Source organism: Typopeltis vanoorti, chromosome 17, assembly GCF_054136105.1.
Source record: "Typopeltis vanoorti isolate ZY-2024b chromosome 17, IOZ_Tvanoo_1.0, whole genome shotgun sequence".
NCBI classification, from domain to species: Eukaryota; Metazoa; Arthropoda; class Arachnida; order Uropygi; family Thelyphonidae; genus Typopeltis; species Typopeltis vanoorti.
The window spans coordinates 33,115,673-33,139,604 of NC_143565.1; the positions used below are offsets into that span (position 1 = coordinate 33,115,673).

Below are 23,932 nucleotides of genomic sequence, written 5' to 3' on the forward strand. Positions count from 1 at the left end.
ATTTTCTACATAAATGTAGAAAGTTCTTTTCACTTGGTTACAAATTAAATTAAATTTGCCAAGAAATTATGTTCTATGTTCTTGTCTAATCCATTATCCAAGTGTAAGCAGACAAAGATTGCACATGAAGCATCTTCATTTGGGCTACTTGAATATAGAAGCTGGTGACTTTATATCAATATATGAATACCTCTCCAAAAACTGAGTGATCTACAAAATCAACCGAAATAAAACAGTGATCCAAGAGGACCATTACTAATCTCTCCTGACCTGAATTACTCTCTGGCAGGAAACTCAACAGTGGCTCTATCCAGTGACTGGTAAATACCTACCACAAAATCAGAACCACTCTCCTCCCCAGTAAGCAAGCCCTGTTTACACGTTGGGAGGCAGGGGGAGGGGTTTTCCAAAAACTCTGAGGTATCGGCATAATCACTCTGAATCTCATTGAATGACCCAAAAAGATCACTACTAAACTCGTCAGTCTTGACCTGAATTACTCCAGGTCAGGAAACTCAGTGGTGGCTCCACCCAGTGATAGGCAGAAACATACCGCCCACAGGGAATTCTCCTAAAACTCAGGCAATCTGCTAGATCACTCTAAACTCTAATTTCAGTGAAATAACCAATGGAAAAACCCTCAACAGTGGCTTTGCTTAATGGCAGGCTCATCTCACTACAGAGCCGAGCTGCTCATATCTCAGGGAAAAGCATCCACATCAGCAAATTTCTCTCTTCAGCACAAAGGCACATAAGTGGGAGCCAGACTCAGAAGAGATATCGCAATTGATTTAATGCTGACCCATGTATTTCCCATATAGAAGTAGTAAAAAGGTGTATCACCTTATTATTAAAATTATCTGGTTTCGAGATAGAAGTAGAATGTTTTTCACTTGGTTACAAATTAAATTAACCTTGGAAAAACATTATATTCTTGTCTTATCCTTTATCCAAGTATAAGACATTTAATAATGTTTGTCTTTGAGTTTGCTTATTTCCTTACAAGTAGTGCCATTAGGCTTAGTGGTGGGTTTTGTGCTCTACTTAATCAGAGGCAAAAACCCACTACTAAGCATAACGGCACTACTTCTAAGGAAATAAGCAAACTCAAAGACAAACATTATTAAATGTCTTATCAGAGAGTTGTGTATGGTAAGGCAGTTTCAAGGAGGCAGAGGATTACAAGTGGGGTCCCACAGGGCTCAGTACTGGGACCTATATTGTTTGACCTTTATATCAATGACGTTGTCAGTGGATTGTAGGGGACTATTCAGTTGTTTGCAGATGAGGTGAAGCTGGGAAGGGTTATAAGTAATAATGCAGATGTGGTAGTCCTACAAGAGGATTTGAATAAGCTAGACAGATGGGCAAATGAATGGGGGTGGTGTCGGTTCAATGCAGCAAAATGTAAAGTCTTGAGGTTTGGGATCCATCGATGGGAGGATGCATACTCGATTGGAGGAGCTTTATTGGAGGAGGTAGCTGAGACGAGATCTGAGGGTGATGATTGATAGAAAACTGAAATTCAGGGAGCATATTGCAAGGTGGTAAAGGTAACACAGAGGATTGCTGCAATAATGAGAAGGACGCTGACCTGCAGAGCTAAAAAAGTTATCATTCCGTTGTATAAGACCCAGATCAGACCACACTTAGAGTATTGTTCTCAGATTTGGTCCCTAAGATTTGAAGAGGATAAATTAACTGTGGAAAGGGTGCAAAGGCAGATAACAAAGACAGTTTCAGGACTGTACAATGTTAGTTTTGAGGATCGGCTGAGGGAATGTGGACTGTAGAGTTTGGTGAATAAAAGAAGGAGAGGTGATATGATTGAGACTTATAAACTGTTGACAGGTGGTTACAGGGTTGACACCGAGAAGTTCTTTCGCTTGGTTGAACAGCAGGAACGAGTGATGACAAGGGGCCATCTCTGGAAGTTACTAAAGGAAACTGTGAGCAAGAGGGTGAGGAGTGATTTCTTTGCATGGAGGGTGGTTGAACCGAGGAATGCATTGCCTGATAGAGTGGTGAGAGCGAGAACGGTCAATGAGTTTAAGAAATGGTATGATAGACTTTGTATTTCCTAGGAGGGACCTCCCACAATCAGTCTTGATAGACTTATGTTTTCTAGGAAGGACCTCCCGCAATGAGTCTTTTGACTCCTTGGAGTCAAAATAATAATAATAATAATAATAATAAAATAATAATATAATTATTATTATATAATAATATAATAATAATAATAATAATAATACTTGGATAAAGGATAAGACAAGAATATAATGTCTTGGCAAGTTTAATTTAATTTGTAACCAAGTGAAAAACGTTTTTTTTTACTACTTTTACTACTTTATTTTACTACTTCTATTTGGGAAATATATGGTTTCAGCATTAAATCAATTGTGATATCTCTTCTGAGTCTGGCTCCCACTGATGCACCTTTGTGTTGAAGTGGTCTCTATGAAGGTGGTACTGCTGAGTGTCTTGCCCTGTGATGATTCAGATCAGAAATGATGAGTTTACTGATATTTTGAGCCACTCAGTGTGATTTGAAGTGATCTTAAAGATCACTTGGCATTTTTGGAGAGATGTATCCTTGACTTTACAAGAGGCCATCCCTGAAAACTACTATAAGGAGGGTATGAACAAGGAAGTGAAGAGTAAGTTCTTTGTAGAGAGTGGTTGCATAGCCTGAACAATCACACTCACACAGACAAAATTTGATCAATTTTGTGTGTGTGTGACAGTAGTGACCTCCCATTATAAATCTTTTCATTCTATGAAGGTGTGATGCTAATAATAATAATATAATCTCATACTTTGTGCAATTCATCTGCATTTTGTGTTAAAGTCACAGTTCCCAATTATACAGGGTGTTTCAAAAAGAATGACACGATTTCAAGTAATTATATTTAATAATGAAAATGTGATACAGTTACAAAATAAATTTCCAAGTATGAAGTAATGCCTAAAGTTTCACTCGCCACAATTACAAATGCTCAATGTCGTATTCATTTGTGGTTCGTGGTTGCAGAGATATACAATTTTCAAATCGCGACATTCTTTTTGAAACACCCTGTATTTGCATTTGCTATTATGATTAATAAAGTAAAAAAAAATTAAAATTCCAAATTGATCATCCTTGTATACAAAGAAATATTAGCATTACTATTAAATAAAGATGGCAAGAAATTATATTCATGATTTAATCCTTTATTTAAGTATAAGCAAACAAAGTTGCACACGACTGGGCAGCTTGTATATAGAGGCTAATGATTTCACATCACTTGCCTTAGTATCCCATAATGCATGTATAATGCTATGAATTGTGGGAAGAGTCACTACCCAAACTAGTTTTGACTTCAGTTGAGGTCTCATCAGTGAGAGCCAGGCCCACAATTCATACCAAGGTTGAAGTAATGCAGAAGTCATATTTCCATATACAAGAAGAAAAAAGGTGTCGCACCTTATTACTAAACTATTCTGGATTCGAACCCACAGCCTTTTAGCTTTGGGTTTGAATCCCGCTGTGGGCATGGATGTTTGTAATTGTCTGTGAAAATACTAGTGGTGGTGGTGGTGGACAGTAGATGGCATTGGTGTAGATGATGATTGTAAAGTTGGTGAATTGAGTGGTGGAGATTGTTCTTGAATAACCTTGTAATTTGATGTACTGTTTTGGCTGCCTTTGCAATATACCATCTGAACTTGAACTTCTCCATTTTCAAGTCCTTGGCCACATCCGTTTTCTGTAGTTCACTTCCATCAATATAGTACGCTAGTTGTTGATTTTTTTCTTCTTCACAAAGTTTATCACCTTACATTTAGCCACATTAAAGTGGTAACTATTTACCTTTGCCCATACTATCACCCTTCTCAGTTTTGCATTATCAGCAAAACTGAATATTCCCATCAAATAATTTTCTGTATCATTGATGTAAACAACTCAGGACCAAGTATTGAGTCCAAATATGCTAATAAAGTGTGTTCATCATGCAAATAATAATGTTTTCGCCAAAATCATATAGAAAAGCAGAACAACCCTTTAAATTCAGATGGCCCCACTAATTTATGCCCACTGAAAAATAGTCTCATGTTATTTGCTTTTTTGCATCAAGGCTGTGGAAAATGCTGCATTAAGTAATCCTCACTATATTATTATTATTATGATGATTATTATCTTAATATCCATGGAGTCAGAGACTCCATGGGATCTTAAGATAGGAGGTTCTTTTGTCATACACACAATGATGATGAGCTCATCATACCTTGGTTTAAACACACTTAAATTCACTGCAGACACCACACTCTCAGGCAAGGCATTCCAAATATTCACAACTTTGCATGCAAAAATCTACTTCTTCTTACTCCCTTGTTCATGCCATCCTTATACAGCTTCCAGAGATGACCTCTTGTTCTCCCCTGATCTCCCACTGTTTTCTGTAAAACCTCTTCAGTGTTGATCCTATAACAACCTCTTACTAACTTGTATGTCTTTATCATATCATCCCTCTTCCTTGTATCAGCTAGACTCTGTAGAATGTATCTTATCAACCTTTTCTCATATTCAATATTCCAGAGATCAGAAACTACCTTAGTCAATCACATCTGGACCCTTTCCAATATCTCTTCATCCTTTTGAAAACCAAGTGACCAAATCTGTGCACAATAGTTTATGTGCAACCTAATCAGAGACTTATGCAATGGAACAAGAATCTTCTTACTTCCAGAAGTCAGTGTCCTCCACATCATTCCCAGAATTCGTTCTGTTGTCCTCACAATTTTGGCAACATGCCCTCTAAATTTTAGATCCTTATCCACCATTACCCATGATCTCTTATTTCCTCCGCCTTCAATAACATACAAAGAAATTTTGTAATAATGATCTTCTATAATAGGATGAAGTCAAAATCATATTGCATGTTAAGCAAAATGGTGGTATTGTGTGAGGAAAAATTAAGCTGGAGGAAAAATTAAAAAAAAAAAAAAAGTAACATCTTTCTGGCTAAGTATTGTTTTCAGTTACACATTCACATAAAATAAATGTTTGTCTTTACTCTCAATTCTGGTAATACAGCTAGGTGTCATACTAGTAATAATGATAATAATGGACAGAATGATATATGCATTACTTCATACTTTCATAAATCTTTTATAATCATTTATGAAAAAGAACATTGCAATCAACCACATCATGAAGTGCTAAAATATTGATGCTTTTTTTCTCACTTCCTCTAGAGAAAGAAAACATTTGACAATCACTAATTTTCACATATGGTTTGCTGAAGCTGTTCGCCAGTGGTTTACTGTTGCCAGAATTAAAGCTAATCAAAGGATAAAGAAAGCTGTAGATTTGGATAAGGTAAAGCATTATATATATATATATATTTTTTTTTTTCCCTTCATATCTCCTTTTTTACATAGCAATATGTTTTATATATATATATATATATATATATATATTAGACAGTTTCTATTCATTTTTGGTTTGCTATGCCAGTAAAAAGAAAAGTTGGAAAGGAAACCACAGTATATGGATCTCCATTGATGGGTGAAGACATCTCTCAATGAGGAAGATTTGGGTTTCCATCTCCTGTGGTGACCTAGTCCATTTTGGAAGAGTGTATATTTGTATGTATATGGTATGAAGAACAATCACAAACTGCATAAGGCAGCATTTGAATGAAACAAAAATCTCACTCTCCAAGCAAAAAATGTCTTCACACCTTTTCTAACCACATTGTTACTTAAATTTCCTGGGTGGTGACTTGTTCCTTCCCTTAGCCAAGCACTAGTAGGGGGGAGGAACATCAATCCTATAAAACCCTATTAGTAACTTAATGTTTTATCACATCTCCTCCTTTCTGCCTGTCAACCAACTTTTCCAACCCTTAACCACTCACCATCTTGTTGAAAGTTGTTGAAAGTTTATTTTTCACTTAGTTAGAGTATAATAAAATTAGTTTAATCCTTTTTCCAAGTGTGAGCAAACAAAGTTTGCACCTGAAAGTATCTTCAGGACTGGGGTAAGGTGGTACAACACCAGGCTTACCCCAGTCCTGAAGATACTTTCAGGCACAAACTTTGTTTGCTCACACTTGGAAAAAATATTAAACTAATTTTATTATACTCTAACCAAGTGAAAAATAAACTTTCAACATCTTTCTCTAAATCCAGAGTAATTTATTAAAAAAAAGGTTGCACACCATTTGGCAACTCCTATAGGTAGAGATGACCTGCTAATGCTTCTGCCTGGTATCTCCACTTGGGCCTGGCTCCTACTGAAGAGACCTCAATAAAGGCCGAAACTAGTCTGGGTAGTGGCCCTTCCCTTAATGCATAACATAACATTAGACATATCTGCAAGGAGATGTGTCTTGCATTATAGGAGATACTGAGATAGGAGTGTTGGTAGCTTGCTCCACCTTTGCAATGAGTTGCCCTGGTGTTGTACCACCTTACCCTAGTCCAAAGTTTGTGCCTGAAGATACTTTCAGGCACAAACTTTGTTTGCTCACACTTGGAAAAAGGATTAAACTAATTTTATTATACTCACCATTTTGGTTACTCACTTCTGAATCCTCTCTTCCAGTTCTCGTCATTAAGAAACCCAGGTGAGCAGACCTGAGCACAGTAATCTAGATATAACCATATCTTCATCAATTTCTTGGAGAACAGCAAGCTTTATATCCATCCTGATTTGTTCCAGTTTGTGTTACAGAGCTCTGCTTGGTATCTTACGAAATGCTTTTGCAAAAGCCATCAGTAGCTGAGTTGTATAAAGGAAATGACTGCATAATGACACTGCTTGATTTTGCAAAAACATTTGATAAGATACCACTTAGAGCTCTGTAACACAAATTGATATAAATCAGGGTGGATACAAAGTTGTTAATATGTATACAAGACTGGCTGATAATACAGCATGATTCTTATTTTGAAAAGTGAATAAATTGCTAAGGCATAACCTATCGTTCACAGAGCCACACTATCCTCTAAGGCAGAAGTCGTCAATACATGGCCTGCCAGCCATTTTGAAAAAATAACTACTTAACATTAAAATGCGATTAAATAAAATATAATTTCGATGAAGCCTTTGGGCCACTAAGCTATACTGCATTATTTAGAATTGTAAGATGCTTTCCAAATTCACAAGGAATGCTGTGCATTTGATACTTTATATAAAATCCTATAAAAATAAATATTAAATAGACATGCTTCTTCAGCCATCTACCAGTGCCAAGTGGTACTTAAGTACTAGTACTAACATCGCAGGTAGATGGCTGAAGCAGTAGTTCGTTTGAGTGCGCTGTTTAGTGCCTTCCAGATACATCTCGAAGGTTCTTGATACTTTGTTATTTTCATATAAATACAAGAGGATTTCATCCACAGTCAGTCAGTCAGTCATGAACAGTATGATATTTGTGCATAAGCTCATGCAGGCTCATCATGTTAGCCATAGCCTATTATGGTTTTATATTGCCAGACTTTTTTCATTAGTGTGAGACACATTCAGTGGATAATAACTGTCACATGATCATTTTAGATCATTTTTTGGATTCACCTTCCATTACTATGGCATCTACAAGTAAAAAGCGTAAATCAAGTGATTCTTATCGGGTTTTCAATGAAAAGTGGGCTAATCTGTACTTTTTTTGTGCCGATTGATGATAAGCAGTGTGTTTAATATGTCGTGAGTCAGTGTCAGTATCAAAAGAATACAATATAAAATGACCCTATGAGACAAAGCATGCGTCCAATTTTGATCACCTTCAAGGGCGGCTTTGTGTGGACAAAGTGAACCACCTCCAAATTGAATTAAAATGCCAATAGGGTACGTTTAAAAGACAGAGGGAAGAGAGCGAAGTGTGCATCAAAGTAAGTTATGTAATAGCTGAAAAAATTGTAAAAAATCAAAAACCTTCTTGGACGGCGAGTTTATGAAAGAGTGTCTCATCGCTGCTGGGGATATTCTGTGCCCAAATAATAAGGAAGTGTTTAAAAAACCGAGTTTGTCTGGGCTAACTGTAGCATGACGTGTCGAAGGACTTGCCAATGACATTGAAGGAACTTTAAAAAATGGTCATCTGAATTTACATCATATTCACTTGCTTTAGATGAGAGCACAAATGTGAAGGATACAGCATAACTGACTATCTCTGTCCGTGGCATTGATCGACAATTCATTGTGACAGAAGAATTGCTAGCACTTGTACCTGTGAAGGAAACAGTGAAAGGCACTGATATTCTTGAAGCCGCCATCAAAATGCTCCAGCGTTTCGACCTCAGCTTAACCAACCTTGAGGGTGTGGTAAATGATGGTGCCCTTGCTATGGTGAAAGCACGAAGGGTTTGTTGTGCTGCTATGGAAAGAGCCGGAACTAGAAGAAAAGATTTCATTCATTATCACTGTTTAATCCACCAGGAGAATTTGTGCACGAAAACTATTGGATTTAAGAATGTCATCAACATTATTAGGTCAAGAGGACTGAATCATCATCAATTTGAAGAGTTTTTGATGCAAGAGTGTGAAGCGGATCAATGCAATGTGGTTTATTATAGTGATGCGTGTTGGTTCAGCAGAGGGAAGGTTCTTAAAAGAGTCTTTGACTTATGAAGCGAAATACAGCAGTTCATCCAAACCAAGAGGAATCCAATTGTGGTATATAACTATTCGAAGTGGATGACAGACTTTGCCTTTGTGACCGACATCTCGTTGCATTTGAATGACCTAAATACTCGGCTAAAATCCAAAGATCAACTGGTGCACACTCTGTTTGATCACATCAAAGCTTTTGTGGCCAAGCTCAAACTTTGGGAGGCACAACTCGCAAAAAAATTCGCACAAAAACTCGCACAGGTTTCTCACTGAGTCCAACTGTTCGTCTCTTGATGAATATGCTACAAAATTAGCCATGTTGCGAATTGAGATCGAAGAGATTTAGTGATTTTTGTAACCAACAGTCATCTTTAGATTTATTTTCAATGCCATTCAGTGTCAATGCTGCCAAAATGCCAGGCTCAGTACAAATGGAATTGCTTGAACTCCAAAACAATCTTCTTTGAGAGAAAAATTATTTAATGTGCCCTTGCTTACAATTTACAAAGACTACATTTCTGAGGATGCATTCCCTAATCTTCGCGGCATGCTTTGTTAGGAAGCACATACTTATGTGAACAGTTCTTCTCTAGAATGAAACATGTGAAGTCCAAGACAAGAACTCAGATTATGGACCAATATCTTGAGAATATTGGTCTCTGTGCATAGCGCCTTCCAACATTGATGCCAACATCGACAAGCTGGTCAAGGAAAAACATTGCCCATTGACATTGTAAAAAATGAATTTTTTCTTCATTAAATTATCTTTTTTCAAGTATTGATTGTATTTACTTATCATGAACCCCACTCCTACCTATGCTCTTAAAGCTGAGTTTGTTTATATTTAAATATCAAATGCACAGCATTCCTTCTGAATCTGGAAAGCATCTTACAATTCTAAATACCGCAGTATAGCTTAGTGGCCTGCAGGCTTCATTGAAATTTTTAATGCGGCCCACACTATCTGAAAGGTTGAAGACCCCTGCTTTAAAGGATATATATTATTCTTATCTATCCATTTCCTGGATTCGATCTTTTATCAACTTTTCCAAAACTTTTACCACTGCTCCCAAGGTAATGATTGGTATGTAATTTGCTAGCAGTCTTGGAACCTCCTTTATGCAACTGAACTAGTTTGCCCTTCTAAATGAATACTTAAGTTTTTTGTAGTTTAGCAGTTCTGTAGACAGCTTCCACATATTTTAAGATAAATAACAGAAGTTGGAAAAACTTAGTAATAGTTAAGGCAGAGGAAAGGCAGCACTGGTTATGAACACAGATGAATATGTAAGAAAATTAACATCCTATTAGTAGATTCTAACACCCACTTATCCTTAGACCAGGATCCCACATAGCATGCACATTATAACAACTAATGACTTAATCAAAAAAGTTAACTAATAATTAATTAGTTAATTAATTAAACATTCTTTATCATCAAAACATCCATTAGTCCCAAGAATTTATGGAGCATAGCATCAAAAATGTACAAAAAAGATATTTCGTGACAGCCAATTGTAGATTGGAGAGATTCCCTGACCTCAAACTTGGCAAAGTATCCATATACAAGCCTAGTAGCTCCACACATAGGAAAGACAGAATCACATGTGAAGAATAGCTTACGTTTTATTAAAAGGGTAAAAGATTTAAAGAGGATTTGGATAAACTAGACAGGTAGGCAAATGAATGGGGATGTCGGGTTAATGCTGCAAAATGTAAAATCTTGAACTTTGGGATCCATCGATGGGAGGATGCATACTCGATTGGAGGAGTAGAAGAAACAAAGGATCTGGGGGGGGGGGTGATGATTGATAGAAAACTGAAATTCATTGAGTATATTGAAAAGATGGTGAAGGTAACCAAAGGTACAATACTGAGAAGGACGCTGACCTGCAGAGATAAAAGAGTTATCATTCCGTTCTATAAGACCCTGATCAGACCACACTTAGACTATTGTTCTCATATTTGGTCCCCAGGATTTGAAGGGAATAAATTAACTATTGAAAGGGTACAGAGGCGGATAACAAAGATGGTTTCAGGACTGTACAATGTTATTGAGGATCGGCTGAGGGAATGTGGTCTGCAGAGTTTGGTGGATAGAAGAAGGAGAGTTGATATGATCGAGACTTTTAAACTGTTGAGAGGCAGTTACAGAGTACACATTGGGGAGTTCTTTCACTTGGTGGAACGGTGGAGTGATGACAAGGGGATCCCTGGAAGTTATGAAAGGAAGCTGTAAGCAAGAGGTTGAGGAGTGGTTTCTTTGCATGGAGGGTGGTTGAATTGTGGAATGCATTGCCTGAGAGAGTGGTTAGAACAAGATCGGTCAAGGAGTGGTATGATAAACTTTGTGTTTCCTAAGAACGACCTCCCACGATGAGTCTTTTGACTCCATGGAAGCCTGGATAATAATATTAATAATAATAATTATGAATAATGAACGATAACTAGGCCTTTCTTTACCATAGTTATTACTAGATAATGTCCATTGAGTATAGACTGATTTTAGGAGGCCATACACTAACAATTATTGACACAGTACCTATGGTATCCCTCTTTCATTGATGAAGTAATCATGACTACCTCTGACAATCCATTCTAGCCTTCATAGCTAATTTACTAATAATAGTGCCCTTTGTTGGAAAGACCTGCATTTGAATCCTGTCAAGAAAGAGAATCTCCATAAATTTTTTTCGATCAAGGTGAGTTAAGTGGTTTCCAGTGGCGGCCTGTGAAGTTTTAAATGGGGGTGCTGCCTATACAAAATGATTTTTAAAAAATTCTTTTTTCCTAATCAGTAACCAATTTATTAATAAATAAATCTGCCCCCACTTAAAACTTCACAGGCCACCACTGGTGGTTTCATAGAGAAGTGGCAGAATTTCATCTCCTGGAAACAGTAATTTTTTATCCTGAAAAACTGGCAGAATGGCCAGAAAAACATATTCTGTTTCAAATCAAAGTGGTCTGACTTTATAGTTAATTGTTTGGCCCTAATCCAAAAGTCCAGTCTGTTCTAATCATTCACAACTTTCTAAGCAAAAAAAAAAAAAATTTAGTCCTCATACTTTTGTTAACTACAATTTTGCACGACTTCCAGAATGAGCTCTTACATTCTCCTGTCTTATCATATACATGATATTTCTTCATCATCTACTCTATAAAAACCTCTTTAGTAATGTAACTTGAATGTTTCTATTATATCCCTTTGTTTCTAACTTTGAATCTACAAGCTTTCAGGCAATCCTCATAGAAATAACCCACAGACTATTAACCAATGCCTCTGTATCCTCTTGAACATTGCCAAATCCCCAATAAACCCAAATGACAAAATCTCTGCATAATAGACCAGATATAGTCATATCAAAGTGTTATACAGAGGAATAAAAATGTTATCTCTATTTGTCAGTAGGATCCTTGAAACTTTTGCCAGTTTTGCAAATTCTCTGTCTATGATCACTCCCAAATGCCTTCCTTCAAAATTTCTTACAGTCCAATTCCATCCATGTAATACACATCTTGTAATCTTTTCAATAATGTAGACTTAATCATGCAATGTGGTCATAGTAGCCTGAACACCCATTGAGGGTACTTATCAGAAAATGCATGATGACGTAATCTTTTTATCCCAAAATATATAACTTTACACCTTACCACATTAAATTGGCAACCATTATTGTTTGTCCACACTGTCAGTTTATTTAAATTACCTTGTATGATCAGTTTTTCACTGATATTAACTATTGCCCTCTCCAATATCACATCATCATCATTAATACAAAATAAATAATAACACCCAAGTATAGAGCCCTGTGGCATACTGCTGATCACCTGTCTCCTCTTGAGTTCTCTCCTTCAACCATCCTTCTATCTATGTGAGACCATATTCATCCTGTTGGATCCAGTTTACATATTCAGTTTTATATGGTATCCTGTCATATTCCTTTCCAAAGTTGATCATATCATAGTGTAACAGTTTCTGTTATCCATCTTAGCTGCACTTTATTCGAAAAGTGAGTAAGTTACTAAGACAAGATCAGCAGTATGCCACAGGGCTCTATTAAGTCTGGCTGGTGTTGTCCCATAATGCACAGCAATATACATGTCTAAAAGCTTTGCATTGTGAGGTACTAAGGCAATTGATATAAAATCATTAGTCTCTATATACGAGTTGCCCTGTCATGAAGTTAATTCATGTGCAAACTTTGTTTACTTACACTTGGATAAAGAATGAAACCAAGAATATAATTTCTTGGCATCTTTAATTTATAATATAACCAAGTGTTAAAACTTTCAACATCTATATCTAATCCCGAAATTTTTTAGTATCCTGAGTACTCAATTCATCTATCTCTGTTCCCATATTAATCCTTATCACATCTCTCACTTTCAGTATCTCCACACTCACAAAGTGAACACTGACTAATTTAACAATTTCTTCTGCTACTATCACCTTCTGAGTATCTACTTGCATTAAATTTATTCTTCTATATTCATCCTGAACTTGTCATTAAAAGAGCTCTCTAGCCTAGCCTATTCAACTATTTTCCTCAAGTAATCTGATTTTGCCTTCCTTGCCACATTAGTCATCCTTCTCACCTATGCTTTTATTATTATTATTATTATTATTATTATTATTATTATTATTACTATTAACATCTGACCTCCATGGAGTCAGAGACTCATCGTGGGAGGTACACACTATTGCACGCAATGCCCATACAACTATGCTTTAAACTGATTCAATGTGTCTACATTCACAACACACTTGAGCCATGCATTCCACTCACCAACCACTCTCCATTCAAAGAACTTTCTCCTCATGCCTCTGCTCACACCCACCTTGTACAATTTCCAGCAATGGCCTCTTGTTTTCTCTCTCCCATTTATACTGCTCGCGACTTTCCTGATTCATCATTCTCTGTATGTATTCCTTCTACAGCATTATATAAAAAATAATAATAATTTTTTTTTTTTTTGCTCATGCTTAATGATGCTACTTATTTAATCTCCACCTGATTTATGTAGCAAATTCTAAGTATAGGTAGATACTGCTTCTCTCAAACACCCACTGACCATTTTGCATGTGCTGCTAACATCCTTGCTTGTAGTCTCTGAAGCTTGTCATAATCACCAGCTCTGTAATTTCTCATATTCCCCTCTCTCTCTCCTTCTTAATTGAAAATACCACATTTTTATCCATGAGCCTGTTCAAAAACTTTGCCTTCTTGGGACTCTTTCTAAAATATTATCAATTTCGCTAAAACTAAGTATAACCACATCTACACAATGGTCTAACACAGTGGTTCTCAAACTTTTTTGTCTGGTGGCACACTAAAATCAATAAATAAATTTCATGGCACCCCTAGTATTATTTGCTTTTTATAGAGAGTAAAGTGCCGATTTATTGATTCTGAAAGACTCGCATTTATAACCCATAAATAAATTGATATTACAGATACTAAAGATATGAAGGAAAGCGTGTTTAAAAGAAAACAGATTTTATTTAAACTAAATTGGTTTATTTTCAAACAACCCAAAAACATACAAAACAAAAGCTATTATAAAGGTTCAGATAATAAAATATGAACTTAATGTGAAATATGTGCCTGGTGTTGTTTGCATATTTCTTTGATATTAGACCTTGTTTTTGAAAGACATATTCTCATCTCATTTTCAAGGGCCTTTAGTCTTTCTCTCTTCTTTGTTTTAATATTTATGAGTGCAGAAAAACCCAGTTCACACAAATAAGATGCAGAAAATTGCAATAAGATGTTAAGTGCTTTGAATCCTATATTGAGGTACTCCTTCATAGTTGTTATCCATAATGAATTCAGACACATTTCTGAATGCTTCAATCTCAACAAACGATCGTTACTTATATCAATTAATTCTTCGGCTTCTATAAGACTTAATTCACTCATTGCTGATGTTGACTCTACAAATGGATTTCGAATCCAATTGTATAAATTGACTGAAATGTCTGGAAAATAATGGTCAATTTTTTCTTCTAACGATGTTAAATGACTGTAAATAAACTTTCAGTGTTCTTACATTTTCTGGAGGCAACTTTAAGGAACATTTCTACATTGTTAGTGCTTAATTTTCTCTTCCACATTTTTATTTTATCTTTAAAAGCTTTAATTTTATCTGTAGATGTCAAAATATTCTCATTTCTTCCTTGCATGTTGGAGTTCAGCTTGTTCAGATGATCAAATATGTCTGTTAAATAGGCTAGTTTGGAACACCAAAAATCATCTTGTAATAATTTATAGAATTCTGGTTTGTCTTCATTTTGGAAAAACATTAATATTTCTTCTTTAAGTTCAAAAAAACGATCCAATATGCGACCTTTTGAAAGCCATCTTACTTCTGTATGAAGAAAAAGATTCTTGTAATGAGATTGCATCTCTTCACATAATCCTGCAAATATTCTAGATTTTAATGGTCTGGCCTTCATATAATTAACAATCTGAATGATTTCTTCTAATACACTTTTTAATTCCAAGCCTATTGTCTTTGCCACCAATGATTCGTGATGAATGAAGCAATAAGTCGTTATAATGTTCTCATTTTCTTTTCTAGCAGGAAACAAACCCTTTTGTAATTCCAACCATAGAAGGTGCACCATCTGTACATATACCCACACAAGTTTTCCAAGATAGACCATTTGTATTAAAATATGTGGTCATTATATCAAAAACATCTTTTCCCATCGCAGTTTTTTCGAATTCCTTTCAGCATAGAAATTCTTCGATAATATTATCATCTTGAATGAATCGAGTAAAAACAAGTAAGTGTGCTTTACCACCGATATCAGTTGACTCATCTAACTGCAAACTGAAAATTTTTGATTTGATTATTTCGGTTATAACTGACTTTTCAATATCGACTGACAGATCATTAATATGTCTACTCATAGTATCATTTGATAATGGAATCTTCTTTATTTCTTCTTCTACCTCAGTACCAAAAATTGTTCTCCCAATTGCTGAACAGGCTGGACGAATCAAAGTTTCGCCGATAGTATGAGGCTTCATTTCCTTCACAATTATTTCAGCGACTAAATAACTCGCTTCTTGAACTCGGTCAGAAATTGTAAACTTTCTTACAAAACTTTTACTTTGTTTTTCTTGTAATCTTATTAACTCTTTGAAATATTCAGGATTTTTATTCAACAAGTTGTCATGTTTTGTGGAGAAATGTCGCAATAATTTGCTAGGAACCATAGCCTCATTTGATAGAACCAGACCACACAAAATACACTTAGGTCTGGGAATTAATTTATCACCACACCACGTACATCCCATTTTTAGATAGCTCTCTCTTGATATAAACGAGTTTTTACATTCTTTTTCATTGTTCCCTTTTTACATGAACTTATTTTTTCTGTTCACTAATGTTGTTTCACTAGTGCTTTTTTTGTTGCTGAACGTTAAAAATAGTCAAATCTTCATTAATGCAAGTATCAGTTTTTGATAATTTATTAGTGCAAATTGGTGTTCGTGAGGTTTGCTACAAGTAGATATTTCTTGATTGTCAGAATCTTCAATTCTTTTTTTAAGGAAAAAATTATTCATGATTTTGAAGGGTATATGTAACTTTAATATTTTATTTTAAAATTTATTTCAAGTAAATAATTTTTTTTCCAGATGGAAAAAGGAAAAACATTTGTTTACGATGTCTCTCGTTATAGTTGTAATATATAACAATAAGAAAAACCTCTACTCACTGAATTTAACGACTTTAATATTGTACTCCATTTATTCTCACCGATGACAAAAGACTCATGATTTTTGTTTAGGGGAAATGATCATGTATAATACTTGTCACACTGAACAAAGAAATACTAAAACAGACAGCAGAACAACTAACCATTCATTAGTTCATTTTCCCCAGTATTTATGTGCCGTCATATATCTAGTTACTACGACACGCGGTGATCTAATGAAATCCCAGGATATAATATAAGAGTGATACAAAAAATGATAATTTTTATATACTCTTCATCCATTAAAATCAAAATATATAATTTTTTTGTTTTTGATGTAGTTATTTGTGGCAATTGGATATTTTGCTTTTTTCAAATAAACAATTCAAAATTTCGCGGCGCCCTTGTGGCATACTTGCGGCACCCAGTTTGAGAACCACTGGTCTAACAGATAAGCTTAGGTGTTGAAGGTTATTCATGACTTATTTTTAACAGTATTAACAACACCAAATGAACTATTTTATATTAAAAAAAAGATGTTTTAATAAATTGCTTATATTTAGCTGAAATATTTATAGCTTATATTTATCTATCATGCATACTGTGTTACGCAATCTAAAATTGCAGTACTGTGTTGTGTTCTGATGATGCTGATTTGAAATTCAGCTAAATAAAAGCAAGTTAATAAAACATTTTTTTTTTATAAAATAGTTCATTTGGTGCTGTTAATATTATTAAAAATATCAATACACATAATGGACCGCAGTCCATTATGTGTGTTGTCCATTATGTGTATTTGAGTTCACCCATTTTTCTCTGAGTACCTTTGATATTGAGTTGCAAAATGTTAATATGAGTTCTCTTAGCATATTTATCATCAGGAGCCCGGACTGCAGCCCCAGACGCGTCGGCTGCCCCAGATGCAGTGGCATTGGTTGATAACTTTTTATGACTCTTCATTAGAAAATGGGTGCCGTTGCCATGTTAGTCACCTTGAAATAGGACGATAAGAAATTTGGTCAAGAGCTTCAAGGGTCTGAGGGGGGAGGTGTGGTCAGACTTCTCTCCCCCCATTGATTACAATGAAGCAGCTGATAAATTAGCAAACGAGGCCAGAGAACTCAACCAAGAAACTCATATGATAACTCTTGCTGATGCCGATGCACTAGCAAAAGCTAAACTAATTCCACTGAAATCAGTGATACAACATCAAATTCCCGAAATCAGTGCTGACAGAAGGACCTCCACCACGATAGCAAGACTACGAACAGGACCTTATAGAGGAATGAAGATCAATACAGATGATACCAAAACATATAGAAACTGCAAGAACTGCCCCAATACCGAACTGACACCCACTCACATCTTCACTTATCCAGCAATTACAGTAGCCTTGCAAGAAATAGATCCTAATCTTGAACAACAGCTCTATACAAATAAAATCACAGACATGGCCAAAGCAGTATAAGGAGCACACGGAAACATCTAAGACTCTTCAAAGGACAAGACAACAACAACAACAACATCATGACCTTGTACAGTGTATACTATCTTTTTCTGCATATGAATATCCTGATTCTTGTTATTGTTTCTAGCTCCTTGTTTGCTATCATCCCCACATTCTTTATCTCTTTCACCTATTCCAGTGCCATCCTGGTGAACTGGTAGTCCACTCATTTTCCCATGTGCAAGCAATATGCTAAATTTTTCTGAAAATCAACATCTGTTTCACTCTTCAGAGCTCTCTCTCAAACTTGCATCATCTGTAAATAAGCTGCATATATTCATTTCAACCTCACCCAAATATAAATAATATAAACATTTGAAAAATCTTTAAAAATTAAAAAAAGAAAGCTAACCATTAATGCCTTAAAACAGACCACTATGCACACCACTAGTGACTTTCCTCCTCTCCATCACACAACTTACTAACACCTCTCAGAAAGCTCATATAACTGTTATTTAACCCATCTGTCTCAATTTAAGTACATACATATATACTAATTTATTATATGGCAGACTATCAAAGGGGAAAACCCTAAATTCACTACTGTATGAACCACTCAATGAAATACATCTGGTGTTGTTTTGTGCAAGTAAATTACTAAAACAAAACTGCTTTTTTACATCCACATTTGCAGAGAGTCCTGCTGTTATCAACTAACTCAGTTCTGGATACCAGCACTTTCCAATCTCTGTGGTACATTAATCACTCCCAGTGCTGTAACGAGGGCATGGCGAAAGAGGCACCAACTATGGGCACAACTAGGTTTGAGGTGCAAAATGTGTAACATTTTTGTCATTCTTGGATTGGGGGGGCAATTTAGACACTTGCCACAGACGCTTCATACCCTCGTTACGTCACTGATCACTCCAAAGACACAGACTAGCTTCTAAATTAAAGCTCCATTCTAAATTCATTTGTTCAGTGGTACAAGTTTATCCTCTTCCCATTCCCTTCAGACTGTCCCAGTTTAATAAGATCGGTGTTTCACAAAACTCTTGTTAAATAAACATATCAACACTACCTGTAAACTCTCCCACATTTAAAATACCAGCATTCTTTTGTAGAAATGTAGAAAGAAGAAAGAAAGAAACGTGTGTGTGTGTGTGTGTGTAAAAATAGGGAAGTCAACATTCAGTTGCAGTACTTTGAATTGAAGTAAGCAAATTAGCTGGTAGGTAGTGTTGTAGTATTAATGTTTACTGTTCAAGGAATTATAAAAGATGGATAATTATAAATTTAATACAAAGAAATTTATGATGTAATACAAAAATATTAAATTGCCTTATATATATATATATATATATATATATATATATATATATATATATATATATATATATATATATATATATATATATATATATATATATATTTTTTTTTTTTTTTTTTTTTTTTTTAAATATAGTAATGCTTCTCTTTCTTCTGAGGAGCTGCTATTGATATTTGTAAAACATTTGAAACTGTAATTTTTTTTTAATTTTTTTATTTTTTTTAGTAATTCAATTAATATTGCAACTGTTTAACTTTTATTAAGGTAAGATTTATGGATCCTGGTGTTAAATACAGCAGCTCAGCCGTTGACATCGTAACTTGCTTTGTGCAGGTATGTAATTTCTATAACAGCTAAATGTGATTATTATTTTTATTATTATTATTTTCTAGGGCATCTTCATTGAGTCAGACTCATCACAAGAGTTTCATAGTGCCATAACCAGGCAGCTGCAATGGGTGCACAGGCACAGGACCCAGGACAAAGGGGGCCTGAAATGGGGTATCAAAAAAATAATCAGTATTATATTTTTATTTTCAAAATTTTAAATTTTGCTGCCGTGAGGACTGATTCCATAGCATTTTTGGTTAAAGGTAAAAATTAACGATCTATTTCTGTCATATTTATTTTTATATTTTATTTTTCAAAAAAAAAAAGGGAGGGCCAAAAATAAAATTTTGCACAGGGCCCATGAAATGCTAGTTATGGGACTGCCCATACTGACCATTATTTGGACAATATCTGTTATCCTGTTTGAATTTATTCACTGACAAACCACTAAAAACTGCATCTGGCAACCCATTCCACCTTTTCACCACCCTCCAAACAAAAAACCTAGTCCTCACCCTTGCTAATCACACTTTTCACAATTTTCAGGGATGATCCCTTGTTTTCTCTTTTCCTGCCATGTATTTAGAAAAAACCTTCTGTGTCAGTGTTTTTGTCATAATCCCTCTTTTTCATCTATCAGCTAGCCTTTGTAATCTACAGACTTTCAATCTCTCCTCACAGAGAGCATTTCCCAAACCTGTCAGAATTCGATCACTAACATCTAAATCCTCTTGGCTACTCCTGCATCCTCCAAGAATTAAGAAGTAGCAAAGAGGTCCAGATATGACCTTATTAAAGTATTTTAAAGAAAAAAGAATAAACTTTCTATCTATGTCTGTCAGTATTTTCTTCAACATCCAAATAATCCAATGTGCTGTTTTGGCCACCATTGCAAAGTACCTTCTAAAACTGCAATTTCCTGTTTACAATTCCCCCAAATCCCAGGCTTCATTAATTTAGTGTAGTTTATTTCCATAAATATGGTACACAGCTTGTGATCTTTTCATATATAAAAGTGACCTTATACTTTGTCTTGCTACACTGGCAGACATTATCCTATGCCTATACCCTTAGTGGGTATAGTGGGTATCCTATGCCCGTAGTAAGTTGGTGGCACAATGATAGCACGTCTGACTCCAGATCAGAAGGTTGTGTGTTCGAATCACGGCTCAATTTTTTTTCTTCTAGCAGGCCTACAAAGACTGATGTATTGTCAGTTCATGTTTTCTTTCTTTTTGCTTGAGGCTGTACGGAAGAAGACAGAGAGAGAGAGGAAAAATAGTGCGCGTGTTGCCTAGGTATGATAATGATGACCTGAGCAGAAGAGCAGTAATATTGAATGACATAATAGCTAGAATGTGTGACAAGAGAGGACTGGTATATGTGGATGCTTAGAGTGTGTTTGAGGAAAGAGAGGAATTGTATGCGAGAGACCGCTTACATTTGAATGAGGAAGGACATAGGCATCTGGAGAGATGGCTGTTCTGAACGAGTCAGTGTGTCCCAGGGAGGATGATAACAGGGGTGGCCTCTTGTGGGAATGGATACTTGGGAGAAGGGAGACAACGTCAGGTAACACTGAGCCCAGTGGATTCTAGAGGGGATAATGCTGGGTATAGAAACAATGGCATTTATATGCTTTATACTAATGCCAGGAGTATCCGGAATAAGGGAGAGGAATTGGTGGTGCAGATAGCATCAGCCTGGCCAAACATTATTGGGATCACTGAGACGTGGTTGACAGAAGAGGATATAATAACAGGAATAGAAGTCGCTGGGTATAGCATTTTTCGTCAGGATAGGAGGGGAAAACTTGGTGGTGGGGTACTGCTTATGATAAGTAACGACTTATGTCCTCTAAGACTGGAGGCTTTGGAAGGCAGTGAGACAAATGATTTTGAGAGCATATAGTGTGAGGTAAAGGTGGGCAAGACAGGATATTCAGTGGAGTGTTGCTACAGACCCAGGAGCACAGAGGATGAGGACCAGGAGATGTTTAGACAGTTAAGTTTGGCAAGTGCAAGAAGAATGATTGTTATGGGAGATTTTAACTACAGTAGTATAAATTGGAGAGAGGAAGATGCATATAGCAGGGAATGGAATTTCTAGAATTCTTGAGGGACAAATGTCTTAGGCAACATGTAACAGAGGGAACAAGAGGTTCAAGAGTTTTGGATTTGGTTATAGCATCAGAAGAGTTGTAATAACTGAGATGACATCTCTTCCATCAGTTGGAGAGAGTGACCATATTATTATTATTATTATTATTATTATTCAGGCCTCCATGGAGTCAAAAGACTCATCGTGGGAGGTCCTTCCTAAGAACATAAAGTCTGTCAAGACTCATCAAGGGGAGGTTCCCCCCCTAAGAAACACAAAATCTATCATACCACTCCTTAAACTCATTGACCGTTCTTGCCCACACCACTCTATCAGGCAATGCATTCCACGGCTCAACCACCTTCCATGCAAAGATACCACTCACCCTCTTGCTCACAGTTTCCTTTCGTAACTTCCAGGGAGATGGCCTCTTGTTTATCACTCCTTCCCGCTGTTCAACCAAGTGAAAGAATTCCCCAGTGTCAACCCTGTAACCACCTCTCAACAGTTTCAAAGTCTCAATCATATCACCTCTCCAACTTCTATCCGCCAAACCCTGCAGTCCACATTCCCTCAGCCGATTCCCCAATACTATTTAGCTAAAATTTATTTTGGCCTCAATAGATACCCTCATCTGATATTTAGCTTTGGTCATTCTTACCATTCACATCATGCTCATTGCATGGACCTTGTACTGCTCATGGGCTTGAGCAGTACAAGGTCAGTGGGAGGCAGACCCAAACTTGGAGATACTAAGGCAGAAGCAATAGGAGAGATCATATTTACCTATACAAGTTGCCAACAGGTGTACCACCTTATTATTGAATTACTCTGGATTTAGAGAAACGTTTGGGTCTGCCTCCCCACCGACGAGACCTCAATAAAAGTCGAAACCGGTCTGGGTAGTGGCCCTTTCCTTAATGCATAGCAGTATACATGTCTGCAAGGAGATGTGCTTTGCATTATGGGAGATACTGAGACAATGAGTGCTTGGTCCGCCTTTGCTCAGAGTTACCTGGTGTTGCACCACCTTACCTCAGTCCTGAAGATATTTTTAGGCACAAACTTTGTTTGCTTAAACTTGGATAAAGGATTAAACTAAATTTATTACAGCTTGTGGCAGTTTGTATAACCAAACAATTTAGAGTAGAAAGCAGGTACACATTCAGATGTTTGAATCCTGCACAAAGGGATCACATGGTACCACACAACAGGATAAAAGGCTGTGCTAAACAAATTGTGTTTGAAGGAAGATTTTATATGAAGGAATAAAGGTTCAAACTAGGATATCTTCTAATGTCTCAAAGACATCATCTAGATGATTTTTCATATGGGGAAAAATTATTGGAAAGCTTGCAGAATTACTGATATTGCCAGACTGTTTGGAATCGCAGTGCATAGTGTTGTATCCAGGTTCTGGGCAGCATTTCAAACCAATGGAATGTGCTCGAGACATTTGCTAAGAGGTTACCCTCACTTGGGTGCTTAAAGGTCAAAGCTGTATAACTGAGAGGAGACCTCCACATAGCCTTTAAAGGAATGCGGAGAACCGACCAGGGCTTCTGACCTAATGTCCAATCCTCACCTTCTCATGGTGCACCCTGTTGGGTATCTACTTGGATACTGAACGAATGAGGATGGGCTGGCAATTTGGGATTTAGCCGACCAAATTGTATTCTTATTGGTTAAACCAAAATAAAAAAAAATGATGGTACAACATGACAAAATTTCATGCTGGCTGGGGGGTCGCCCGATTAAACAAGGCCCCCGTTGTTTTCGCCAGGGAACCAGGGCAAACAGCGAAAAGTCAGCTACTGGAACAAATCTAAAAACAAACCCCAACCCAACATCACCAGAGTTAAAGATCGGTACTATCAACATAAGAAGCCTGAATGACAAAGAAATGGAGCTAGCTGAGGAATTAGATAATTACCAGATCGACATAATAGGGGTGACTGAAACAAAAAAGACAAAAACTGGTGAGATCTTTCTGAGCAATAAATACAAAACGTTATATTCAGGCAAAGACAATCAAGGAAAAGAAGGAGCAGCCATAGTATTCAACACAAAATACGAGGCTAATCTTCTTGAATGGCAGTCAGTCTCAAGTAGAGTAATGTGGGCAAATATGAGAATGGGGAACTGGACAATGAGACTTATTTGTGCCTATGGTCCCACAGAAGGTTCTACTAAGGTAGAAGAGGAGGATTTTTTGAGACTTTAGAAATAGCAACTGACACAATGAAAAATGAAAAGTTGATCCTTGTTGGGGTTCTAAATAGCAGAGTAGGAAATGATTGTGAGACACAAAAATATTTTGGGCAAATTTGGAGAAAAGAGCAGAGCTAATAATAATGGCAAATATCTGTTGGATTTCTGCTCAGGACATGGACTGGTTATTACTAACACCATGTTCCA

General features: G+C 36.3%; 1 protein-coding gene across 1 annotated transcript in view; it reads left to right on the forward strand.

Moving 5' to 3' along the window:
* LOC150097276 (BAI1-associated protein 3-like) overlaps positions 1–23,932 on the forward strand; it is a 533,976-nt gene that overhangs the window by 346,099 nt on the left and 163,945 nt on the right. Inside the window, 2 exon segments of the mRNA XM_090407633.1 lie at positions 5,236–5,359; positions 19,349–19,417. Of these exon segments, the coding sequence (XP_090263759.1) occupies positions 5,236–5,359; positions 19,349–19,417 (193 nt within the window).